This window comes from Tetrao urogallus, assembly GCF_951394365.1.
Source record: "Tetrao urogallus genome assembly, chromosome: 1".
NCBI lineage: Eukaryota > Metazoa > Chordata > Aves > Galliformes > Phasianidae > Tetrao > Tetrao urogallus.
The window spans coordinates 49,904,730-49,917,512 of record NC_136813.1 but is presented as its reverse complement, the minus strand read 5'-3'; the positions used below and the strand labels follow the sequence as shown (position 1 = coordinate 49,917,512).

At 42.7% G+C, this 12,783-nt stretch overlaps 1 protein-coding gene across 1 annotated transcript in view; it reads right to left on the bottom strand.

Annotated features, from left to right (window-relative positions):
* The window catches only part of CLDN10 (claudin 10), a gene marked incomplete at both ends in the record, with an annotated part of 62,100 nt that extends 52,238 nt beyond the window's left edge, over positions 1 to 9,862 (bottom strand). The window contains one exon of the mRNA XM_079535551.1: positions 9,715 to 9,862. Coding sequence (XP_079391677.1) covers positions 9,715 to 9,784 — 70 coding nt within the window. The remainder of the gene's footprint in view (positions 1 to 9,714) is intronic.
* Between the last annotated feature and the right edge of the window lie 2,921 nt (positions 9,863 to 12,783).

The following is a 12,783-nucleotide window of genomic DNA, read 5'->3' as shown; positions in this document are numbered from 1 at the left end:
ATAGTTCACAATGGATTTTGCTTATTTGTTCAGACTCTTCCTGCCCCGCCCCCCCCCCCCCCCCCCCAAAAATCTCACTTTTCTTCCAGTACAGCAGGCAGAAATGCTGTTTTCATGCTGTTACTCCAAAACACCAGTAATGTTGCTTTGATCTGTGGTCAAAGAGCCTTAGAGTGGCCATAGTCTTAACCTCATGTGAGTCTATTGGATGTATGGGAATAGACTTTAGTAAGGAAGATTTGAATCTTTCCAATGAGATCATGAATGGAACTGAAATATAAATGGATTTGGATATTAACTGAGGAGGTGCTCACTAAGCCACTTTCTATAATTTATCAGCAGTTCTGACTGTTCAGGAAGGTCCCAGTTGACTGGTGGCTAGCAAATGTGACACCCATCTACAAGAAGGTCTGGAAAAGAGGACTTGAGGAACTGCAGGACTATCAGTCTGACTTCAGTGTTGGAGAAGGCTATGGAGCAGATCATCTTGGCTGCTATCAGCTGGCACATATAGGACAACCAGATAGTCAGAACCAGTCAGCATGGGTTTATGAAAGGTGGGTCCTGCCTGACTAACTTGATCTCCTACGATTAGGTTACTTAGTGAATGAAGAAGAAGTTGTGGGTATTTTCTACCTAGACTTTCATAAAACATTTGACACTGTTTCCCACATCATTCTGGAGGAAGTGCCTGCTCATAACTTGGATGTATGCACGCTCCTCTAGCTAAAAGTTGACCTGGCCCAAAGATCTGTGGTGAATGTAGTTAAATCTAGTTGGAGGTCAGTCATTAGTTTTGTTCCTCAGGGCTCAGTATTGGTGCCAGTTCTATTTATTATCTTCATCAGGGATCTGGATGAGGGAATTAAACATACCTTCAGTAAGTTTGCAGATGACACTAAGTCAGGTGGGTCTGTTGATCTCCTTGAGCTTAGAAAGGCTTTACAGAGGGATTTGGGTCAGCTGGATCAATGGGCCAAGGCCAACTATATGTGATTCAACAAGCCTTAGTGCTGGGTCCAGCACTTGGGTAACAATAATGCTACAGGCTGGGTAATGAGTGGTTGGAAAGCTGCCTGGAAGAAAAGGACCTAGGATTAGTGGTTGGCAGCTGGCTGATCATGAGGCAGCAGTGTGCCAAAGTGGCCAAGAAAACTAGTGGCATCCTGGCTTGTATCAGAAATTTTGTGGCCAGCAAGACTAGGGAAGTGATTGTTCTTTCTGTACTCAGCTCTGGTGAGGATGCACCTCAAATACTGTGTTCAGTTCTGGGCTCCTCACTGCAAGAATGCCAGTGAGGTCCTAGAGTGTGTCCAAAGAAGGGCAACAAAACTGGTGAGGGGTCAAGAGAATAAGTCTTAGGAAAAGCAAAGAAATGGTTTCAAGTTGTACCAGAGGAGGTTCAGGTTGGATATTAGGATGAATGTCTTCCTTTAAAAGGTTGTTAAGCATTGGAACAGTTTGTTCAGGGAATTAGTTGAGTTGCTATCCCTGAAGATATTTAAAAGGTGGGCTGGTATAATGCTTAGGTGCATGATCTAGAGCTAGACTTGGAAATGATAGATTAATGGTCGAACTTAATGGTCTTAAGAGGTCTTCTCTGTGATAAAAAAAAAAGCCACTGCTTTTGTCTTAACATATGCAATGCTTTGGTATATATCATATACTCAATCATTGCACTAGGATTATATCTCAGTGGGAGTATATTCATTAGAACACAGAAGACAGCCAAGAAAAAGCTAACAAGACAGAAACAAATGGCAAACTGTTGATGATAACACATATGTTGCATGGGACTACAAGGATTTATTTGTGACAGTAATGTGAGATATTTGTCTTGACACTGAACATAATGTTTCTCATATTCAAATAATTCTGATTAAAGCCCTGAAACTGCACAGGAATATATTGGAAAGGGATGTGAGGGAACTCTTGTATGAGAAATCTTTGTGATTTTATACATGTAGAAAATATGACTGTAGATATAAGTAGTTCAAATACTTGTATTTGTAACTTGACTATAATTACACAATACAAATTTAATTATTCAGCTCCTGTTACTGCTTATAATTATTACAGTCTGATGATACATTGAGTCCAGATTCTATTGGAACAAATCTCATGCTGGTGAGAATGTTGCAAGGTGATGACCTGTATCAGCTGCTGGAGCATGTCTGAAGCAATGGACAAAGCCCCTGATCACTATTTATCATGGTGCTGGAAAAACTGAGAAGAGTACAAAATTGGTGGAAAATTCTTCTTGGGTGATCACTGACAGCAACAGGAATTTTTAATTACATGCTTCATCCAGCTGTGATAGTACTGACTCTAATGTTAGTGTACCTATTGCTTATAATCATATTGTATATAAAACTTTGGCACATTATAAAACAAATAACCCAGCTACAACCACCCAAAAGATGCAAAGGAGTGCATAACTAATAGCAACACTGCACTATTTCCCATGGATCTGTAAGTGCCTATCAATATACTATTAATGGTACAGAGATAAGAGGTGGCTGCACCATGACTCTGTGACGGTAAGAAGGATCTATAGTCATGGGGTAGAGTGTGATGGTGTGTGCTTCCCCTGCACCTCCTCCTCCCCCCAGCCTGACCTTTCTACTGTAACCCTGCTCCGATGACGACCATCAGTGATGGCTGTGGTGGGTGCATCCAGTGGTGATAGCTGAACTGGACTCAAAGAGGATTCAGGGCAGATAGCATGCACCCACCAAATATAGCTGGTATGCAAAAATGACAAGTGGTCAATCACCGTAGTCCATAAATAGGGGACAGTACAGAGCCTGCTCAGCTCCCCTTGCATGGCTGAGGGCTGCATACCAGCGTCTGTCTTTAAGCAGGGACACCTCTCAGGGTTACTCCTCAAGGTTGAGGGATTCCTTACCTGTGGCAGACACTCGGTAAGTGACTAATAGTGAACTTCTTGAAACTTCTTGCAAGGCTGAGATTTCTGATCTACTAATAGTTTGCTAACAGGCTGTAAGGTACTGAGTGATATAAAGGATCAATTGGCTGTATCATCCTTTAGATGTAAAATGTCGGCCATTGAGTCCATTCTAAGCCTGGTGACTTTGTTAAATCACTATCTTATAGCAATAAAATATATTGCTGCTTCTCTCTTATGAGGGAAGCGTGTAACATCCTCTATGACAGTGCCTAAAGAATACTCTAACCAGCCTCCAAGCCACAAGTGAGCGCCACAGCATCCACTCCAGAGAAGATTTACAAGGATAACTGGACACTGCAGGACTCCGTGCATGTGGGCTCTGGGCACTGTAAAGATAGAATAACATATATGTTATTCTATATATAATAGTTATCTGTCTTGTCTGTGTAGAGAATTGTTTTTTCTGTCAAAAATGGCATTTCACTCACACCTGCCCAGTCTGGTCCACAGTTTCCACAGTGGAGTTTTTTATGCACATAGATTTTTTTTCCTGCTCCTGTAGCAGTTGGCTATGCTCATTCTCACATGCCTACTCACAAACCATTCATTCAGCCTCTTTCCTCCCTTTCCCACTACTCTTTGGAAATGTCAAATATACTAGAAGGCTGAAGATTTTAAATCTTAAATGTGAATGCCAAAAGGATAAGCTGTAAGGGTTTGCACTTGTCTTCTTCTCTCTCCCATCCATCTGGCATGGCTATTTTTGCCAGGTTTCCTCCTCTCTCCTGCTGCAGTGACTTTCAAAAATGAAATGGATTGTATCTCCATGACTTTGAATGAAGGTCTGACTACCTAAAATTTAGAAGTATATTAGCCCTGGGCTCCTCAGTGCATGCAACAGGAAAGCTCCCTGCACCCACCTCAGTGCTCACAAGGCAGACCAGGGTAGAAAACTTGTTTGCACAGAAGTATTTTAAGGCATTGGCTCAATACCAATTACTGCAGAGACCTATTCATTTTGCAGTACACTCTCTGCTGCTATGTAGGAGTAATCAAAGAAAACTAAAAACAAACCAGAGATTACAATCTTTTCTAGCGAAGATGAAAGAGCGTTGTTATTAATGCCCCAATAACAATCTTTGCATTCTCATCCCTGCACCAGCTGCATGGAAAACATGTTGGCAACTGCCAGCACTTTCCAGACTTCCTCACCAACTTTCTGCAAATAAAGACCACACGTTTGGGATTGTCCCAAGCAAAATCACTAGAGTGAGGATTAGTGAAGAGAAGCACAGGCAGCACTACTTTTTGATCTTGACAAAAGTGAGAAAGATGCTCAGCATCCTAACATCTTCTCATTTACAGAAATGGGAAGGCAGGATGGTCATAGCATAAAAACAGAATTGCAGAAATGCTGACAAACTTCCAGTTGTAAAGAACTAAAAAAGAGAGCTGCTCTGTAATGCCTTATCTTTTCCTAGAATCCTGCAGATTTTAAGGCAGTATCAGAATCTGTTCTTCGTAACTTTTAGGTCAGTTGCTCCCCCCCCATAACTGGCAACTGACTGTCAGAGCCTCCACCTCCATGTTTTCCATCAGGCCGTAGGGCAGTTTGGCCCTGCAGTTCTTGGACCCCATTTGTTTATCTTTTATATCTTTGTGGTCATACATCCTCCCAGTAGGCACACCTTTTTCCAGTCCTCCCACAGTGCTGAACTATTCTGCTTCAACAAACCGGCCAGGTCCAGAGTGTGTTCATAGTAAATCACAGCAAGCAGTGATTCATTGTGGTTTAGATTAATGAATTTTCAGAGCTTATGGATTAAAATCTTGGAAACAAAAGGCTAGAAAACAAAATTTAACAGCAGGATTCAGAACCACTCCAAAATCTCTAACCTGCAATGCCTCAGCTCTGAGATTAAAAAAAATCCAGGTTTCTCAGAGTTGTTCTTGCTCTTGAGGACTCCTGGGCTCTAGATGCTTCTTCAGCAACACTCTGCCACAAGGAATCCCTGAATCTTGCTCTGGATCTACAGTAAAACTGCTCCTGGAGATCCCCGAGGGCAAATGTCTTGGATACAGGGAGTTAGCCTTCTTCAGTTCACACACACTGTGTAAGGGGCTGTTATATCAAACATGGCTCCTCTTCATGAATGGCCCTACAAATGAATTTTTTGCCTTATTTGAAGCCACCCTACCAAGACTCATTATTTCTCAAACTATCTCCTACCTAGGCTGAACTATTTAATGTACTTTCTTCTTTCTCTTTCAAAAGTAGGGCAGTGATATGAAATATGTTACAGATAACACCAAAACTTTGCTGTACGTTGTTACTACATCTGAGGATCTCTAGAGCTTTCTCTAGGGACTAAACATGCATTCAAGCTGTCTCAGTTGAGTGGAGAGAAGAACGAGTAATCTAATGTCAGAATTAGTAGCCTTTCATTACCAAGATTAAAAACCTGATTGTTCTGAATAAACAAAACTCTGTGCTGGAACCAGCATTTCCATCAGTCGAAATGCTGACCTTTCTGCCTACTGAGAAGTGGAGAATGCTTGGGGATTAAGCCATAAACATCATGGTCCCTATTCCCAAATTTGAGCTACTGATCCTAGTGTATTCTCTCTCTTCTGATCTCCCCTCCCGAAAGCACACTTCATGAGGTATGGGCCTGAAGTTGCACCATGGGTGGTTCAGGTCAGATATTAGGAAAAATTTCTTCTCTGAAAGAGTGGTGAGGTACTGGCACAAGCTGCCCAGAGAGGTGGTGGAGTCACCGTCCCTGGAGCTGTTCCTTAACTGTGTAGATGTGGCACTAAGGGACATCGTTATCGGGCATGGCGGGAATGGGTTGACGGTTGGACTAGATTGTCTTACAGGTCTTTTCCAACCTCAGTGATTCTATAATTCTGTCATCCTATACCGTGTTGCCACCACTCGGCGGCAAGCTTCATTGCTCCTCCCTTGGCCGCTCCACAGGGAAAGCGGAGCCCGAGCAGCGCTGCCTTCACGGCGACGGAGGGAACCCCGCAGATCGCAACACCCGCCAGCGGAGGCGCTGCCGCCCCTGGGCACGGCCTGCTCTGCCCTGGGCCGCGCCTGCAGCACCATGGAGAGCGGGCAGCTGGGAGCCCAGAGCGTGGGGGGCTCCGGGCCCAGCCTCGCCCCGGGTCACCCCGCAGCAGCGTCACCGGCGTTGCTCTCCACGTCTGGATGGCGTCCGGCTGAGCACGGCTGCTTTGGGCTGCAATGGAATCACATAATCATAGAATGGCCTGGGTTGAAAAGGACCACAACGATCATCCACTTTCAACCCCCCTGCTATGTGCAGGGTCACCAACCACCAGACCAGGCTGCCCAGAGCCACATCCAGCCTGGCCTTGAATGCCTCCAGGCATGGGGCATCCACAGCCTCCTTGGGCAACCTGTTCCAGTGCATCTGAAACCCTCTGTGTGAAAAACTTCTTCCTAATATCTAAACTAAACTTCCTAGTGTCAGTTTAAGACCATTCCCCCTTCTGTCACTATCCACCCTCGTAAACCGTTCCACTTCTTATTCATGTGCTCCCTTCAAGTACTGGAAGGCCACAATGAAGTCTTCCTGGAGCATTCTCTTCTCCAACCTAAACAAGCCCAGTTCCCTCAACCTTTCTTCATAGGAGAGGTGCTCCAGCCCTCTGATTATCTTAGTGGCCCTTCTCTGGACCCGCTCCAAGAGCTCCATGTCACAGAATCACAGAATCGTGTACCGGGGGCCTCAGGCCTGCATGCAGTAAATAGTAGTTGGTTGTCCTTTTGCAGCTTCCTTCCTGTTTTCAGCTTTACTGCAGCATCATGAAATGGCAGCTCTGAATCTTCAAATCATTAAGGGAGGAAAAGACCACTAAGATCATCAAGTCGAGCCATTGACCCAACACCACCATGCCCACTATCCACGTTCCTCAGTGCTACATCTGATGCATGGCATCCTCCTTTTGGTTCTGCTGCCATTTGGGATAGCTCTACTTGCACTACTTCACTGCACTCAGACAGGCACTGACAAGACTAAGAAATGCCAGTGAAAGATCTGATCAAGCAAAGGGTGAGGAAAGCACATTTCTACTGCTTCCTGGTACACCTCCAGAAACTCATGACAGGGAAAACCAGAGTGCAGATGAGTCCGTGCCATAGAGTGAGAGTGCCAAATGCTGAACTCATTATTTGAAGAAGTCTAGCAGCTGCCCTGATTGACTGTGGAAGTGTCATAGGAGAGGGGACAAATCTGAAAAATTTGGAGATTGCAGGAATTCAGCATGATCAGCATGAAGAAGAGAGATGACTATTGCCTTTGAAGCACTGAATTAGGGGGAGATGGGGTAGCAGGTAGTCTGGGTTGCACAGGCTATGTTCATGCCTTTGCTCCTATCAGCATAGAAAGTCAGTTCTGGTATATACCCACATACTGCCAATGACAGCGTGATAGTACTGCTCAAAGAAAGATCATTGAAATCTGTTTCTTTTCATTGTTTGTTTGCTGTGGTTTCAATATGGAGAAAAATAAACATCTTAAAACTTGATAGAGACTATATGGAAGCCTCTGCTGTAAGCGATCCTGAAAAGTGCAATAAAAACTTTTATGATCAAATGAATCTGCTTTGGAGTAGAAGTGACTTCTGTTATTTACTGGTATTACTTTCTGTGGGGGAACCTAAGGATAGACTGGAGTGCAACGAGGAGCTTGTGTAACAAAGTTGTCTTTGGCTGGAGGACAAATTGCAACCAGACTCCATAAAATCATAAAAGTGCAGTGGTACAAGTTATTTTACCAGCCCTCCCAAAGTCAATAAGCCAATAACGATGGTGAATTGATGGTCTTTTACATGAACATTTTAGTGTTTTACAATGAAGAACAGAGTGAGAGTGGAGAGCTCTTTCCCTGCTGAACTCTTGATTTCCTTGGATTAGCAGGAGTTTATGTTTAGCAGATTTTCCAAACAAACAAAATGCCTCTCTCTTTCTCAGTAGTGCTTAAGCTACGTGTAACACTACCCTGTGCTGCTGCCTGCAGTTTAAAATTAGACTTCTTAAATGTCAGTCTAGAAGTTTGCCACCCTCCTGTTTTAACAAGAGCACGCAACTTTAATTTGTTGTAGATTTCTTGTCTACGTTATTCTAAGGAGCAAATGAACAAAATCTTACTCAGATGCCTAAGTATTTATTTAAAAGATATTCACATACTGATGTGCAGTTTGTTTATTCAAATTTCAGTCTGCCTGTGATCTAAGTAATAACAGTAAGAATACGAACTGCAAGTGGCAAATGGATTACAGCTGATAATTCTGAAATCAGCTTTTATATGAATTGTAAGAGGAATAATGGAAGTTTATAGTTACTAAAGTGCTTTAAACAAATTTGATTATGTGTGCCTGAGAAGAATCTGCTGTTTCTTTTTATTTATCTCAGCAAAAATAATGTATAAATTGTTATTTGCAAAAAGGATAACATTCACATTTAAAGCAAAGTAGGATTGAGTTTTAATGCTTGTTAATTCATTTCTGATTGTCGGCATTCTGTAAAAGCAGTGCAAATCACCTCACCCATTCAGATCCCCTGCGTGTCACTTGTGATGGTGTTGAGCAGGGATGGCAACCTGCACAAAATCTCAAAATCGTCCGTACGTGTAAGGGTTGATCTGTAGGCCCCAGCTTGCAATCTGATGTGGCGGATGGGGAAGGCAATGCATGGGTCTGTAGCATCCCTGTGTTTCCAGGTGTGGGGACGTGTGTGCACAGCCCTGCTTACACCATATGGGAACAATCAAGCAGCCGTGCATTTTGTATCAGCCGCTGCCTGTGCACACTTCATAACCGTGCTTCTTGCTGGTCTCATAAAAGCATTGCATGACTGATTCTATTTCGGCTGGATTTCTGTTCTCTTTCCCTAAAACACCTGTGTCTTGACACATTTTTCCTACCCTAGCCTGACCCCATCTTGCTCTTACACCGCTCATATCCAGGAAAGAGCAGTACGTCTGCCCCTGCCCTCAGAAGTTACGCAGTTTCACTGAGACCACCACCTTACCTACAGTCTCAAGGCTCAACAAACGGAAAACAAATCTCTTCACACACTGCTTTATACAGAAAACATGTTGTGCTGTAGACTTTCAGTGAGCCCCTGCCCCTGAGGAAACCCTTTCCTGATTTAAGGTATGAAGACCCCCATTTGCTTTCGTGCTCTGATAGATGGCTTTAAATACAACACTTACCATTAAAATGGGAATAATACACCTTTGATCTCTAAAGTTAAAATATTAGCCTGTGATACAGCAAGTATATACACATGCACTTAGTTTCCTGCATGAGTATTTGCATAGTATTTGTGGATGTAGTGCTTTTCTACCTAGTTTCCTTGTATACCAAAAAAGCACTGATTGCTGTCATAGATCTTGCTGTCTTTCCTCCTCACCCCATCCAGCAAGCAGTATGCTTATGTTTGCATGGAATTTAGAGTTGGAAGCCAGTTCTGTGCATCTCTCTACTCACATTGGATTGCTACTGATAGCGTGTTTGCTGGAAATTTGTCCAGAGTATTTATCTTGAATTACCAACCGCCCAGTAGAGCTTTGCACTCTTTCTTGAACTACATATCTACGTTTTCTTTTCTGACATTCTGCCTATGCTATCCTTATTTTCATAGCAGTGCTTTAATCATGATCTCTTGCACAAGCTGAAATAATCTCTCTCCTCAGGCTCCCATCCTGAAAAAAAAAAAAAAAGAAAAAAAAAAACCAACCCTCTGTATGTTCCAGTTAAATTCCACTTACCTTCCACTTTGAGGATAGTAAGGTGAGGTCTGCAGTGAAAAGCACCCAGCGCGTTGCCTGCACAGTTCATCCACAGACCCTGGAAAACCCAGGTTGCAGTGATAACAGATGATGCTCGGCTTGTGACTTTCCACTCGTTCGATGCAGTAGCAGCAATCGTGGCTGCTAACCCACAAAAAGAAAATATAAAAGCTATAATCTGTATTCCTAGCATGTTTCTCCGTAACCCAAGGACTGGGTAATGCCACTGTGTGGAGAAAAAAGTGCTTTAGTCATGTGAGTAAGAAAAAGGCATAACATAAGCAAATTATACTTGAACAAGCTCAGTTCTTCTTGCTACAGAAAGTTAATGTGGCTGAAAGAATTTGTCATGCTTGAGTGATTTAAGAAAGGCCACGGGCATTGCAAATGTTTAGAATGAAAGACAAGGTACAACTTTATGGGAGCTAATTACTGGTACTTACTGATTTCTAATTGTAAAAAATAATTAAAATCTTTTCATCGTTTTTTTTTCGATTTCATTATTCCAGTTAATGCTTAATTTTTAGTTAACTGGAAACCTAAAAATATCACATCTAGCAAAAGAAGTCCAGAGTCCAAACTGTACAGTGCTATTTAACAGATTACCATAACACTTTAGAAGAAACACACAACAGTTGAAAAATGCATTCTTAAAAGGCTGTGAAATTAATTCACCCATAGCCAGCCATCATACAGACAGCCGTAAGACAGTAATATCTTGGAAGCTGTGTGAATGTGATATGGAGTGACAAATTTAAAGCAAGAAAAGAAATAGCAGCCAGTCCCTCAACTTTAGTAGTGAGGAGAATAACTTCATGTAGCCACCATCAAAATTTCTTCTCTGGTCAATTTACTGCTTCTTACGATACGTATGACCTGCGTGATATACAGATAATATAGTGCAGAAACATTTTACTGCTGACTGAGCTCCTGCAGCTTCATGCCATGCAGAATTCTTAGAGAATATCACTGATTTAATAAAATGTCATCCTTAAGGTAGTAGGCATTGATTCTCAGCAGAGCAATAAGGTACAGCACCACACAGAAGTAGTCTTTCATCCAGTTCCTGAGTAAACTCTCATTACTTGTGTGGGAACTGCACATGGTTTCATAGAATCATAGAATCATCAAGGTTGGAAAAGACCTCCAAGATCATCCAGTCCAACCATCCAACTGTCACCAGTATTTCCCACTAAGCCATGTCCCTCAGTGCAACCATCTGAACGTTAATTGACCACCTCCAGAGTCGGTGACTCCACCACCTTCCTGGGCAGCCCGTTCCAGCATCTGGCCACTCTTTCAGAGAAGAAGTGTTTCCTAATGTCCACCTGAATCTCCCCTGGAGAAACTTGAGGCCATTCCCTCTAGTTCTATCCCTAGTGACCTGGGAGAAGTGGCCAACTTCCACCTTGCCACAACCTCCTTTCAGATAGTTGTAGAGAGCATCACCCTGAAATTCCTCTTCTCCAGACTAATTAATCCCCATTCCCTCAGCCACTCCTCATAAGAGTTTGTGCTCCAGACCTCTCACAGCTTCACTGCCCTTCTCTGAACATGCTCCAGGGACTCAATGCTTTTCTTGCATTGAGGGGCCCAAAACTGAACACAGTACTCGAGGTGTGGCCTATGTCTATTTGTAGATATATCTGTCCTTCAGACTTTTGAGATGCTGTCTTCCAGTTTTATTCACAACCATCTTCATGCTCTGGTCCTCTTGGCCTTTTTTCTGACGAAGGAGCATAAATCTGCTCTCTTGCCCTTACCTTGTGCCCTTTGGTGACACATGATCCCACACATCAGGTGCAAACAGATGAGGTGCAAATTTTTATTAACATGGCCAGCTTCGAAGAGGTGGAAAGCAGTTTTGCTATAGTGTAGTGTAACAATATAGCAGATAGTTTTAATGATGGGGACTATATTAGAAAGATAACGATCATTTTTTCCCTTGCTGTTAAATAATTCAGTAATATATTTGACTTACACCAAGAGTCAATCTTCATATACAATGACTTCAGGTATAATCCTTCCTATATCTTTTCACAAGAGGAGAACACAGATAATGGCCCACTTTTGGTGCAGATTCTGGAGAGCTAATATCCATTTTTTCAGATCAGCTCAGTGACAATGGTCCTGGCTGAGTGCTCACAAATTACCAACGTGGATTTGCAACTGAATTCAGGACAGAACTTTTCCTGAGGGCTCTCCTGGCTGATGCTGGCTTATTTGGGCTCAGAAACCAAAGGTGGCTGAATGGCAATGCCGCCCTATCCCTCCCAACTCTGCCTTTTGTAATGCACAGCAGTGTGCCTTATCACTGGGGTGTGTGACGAGCCACTAAGGTTCCATAGTTTCTTCTTCATGACATGAACCAAAGGCAATGGTGCCTCCTCTCTGACATCTCTCTGTTTCAAACCAGAATCTAGATAGGAAGGGGCTTTACATTTCTGCTTCTAGTCAACTAATGCAATATCCTAAGCACTTTTCCCTTCTCACTCTTGCATACATGAAGGCCCATTCTGGTACACATTCAGACACGAGTGCTGCATTCATGGGACACTCAAGACCACTTACAAAGTGCCTGCATGAGTCATAGGCACCACTTGAACTGTATCTGGACTATGTTTTTCAGGCCTGAGGAGGACTTTGTGGTTTCTTGGCCTTTCTCCCAGTTCTCATTTGGTGGATGACTCCGCGGAATTCGTGGTTAGACACACTTTCACCAAGCAATGTTTCTGGGCAGTTATTGTGTGAGTGATGAATAAATTAAACAGATACTTAAGTGATAAGAAAGAAGTAAGCAGTCCTGTTTACAACCCTCATTTCTTCTATAAACTGTTGGGAAGCAAGTTAATCAGTCATTTAAGAAGTTCAAGAAAAAGTTGAAAGTTAACCTGTTAATGGTGTTTTTCATTACAAGAAGAACTTCTTTTCTTTGTTACTGAACAGACAGCAGTTGGAAAACAGATGATAGTTTAATGAGTGTTTAAGTATAGAGCTGGAAAAGGGAAAGCAATGCTACAGGCCTTTCTTGAACCATTTTTCAAAAAT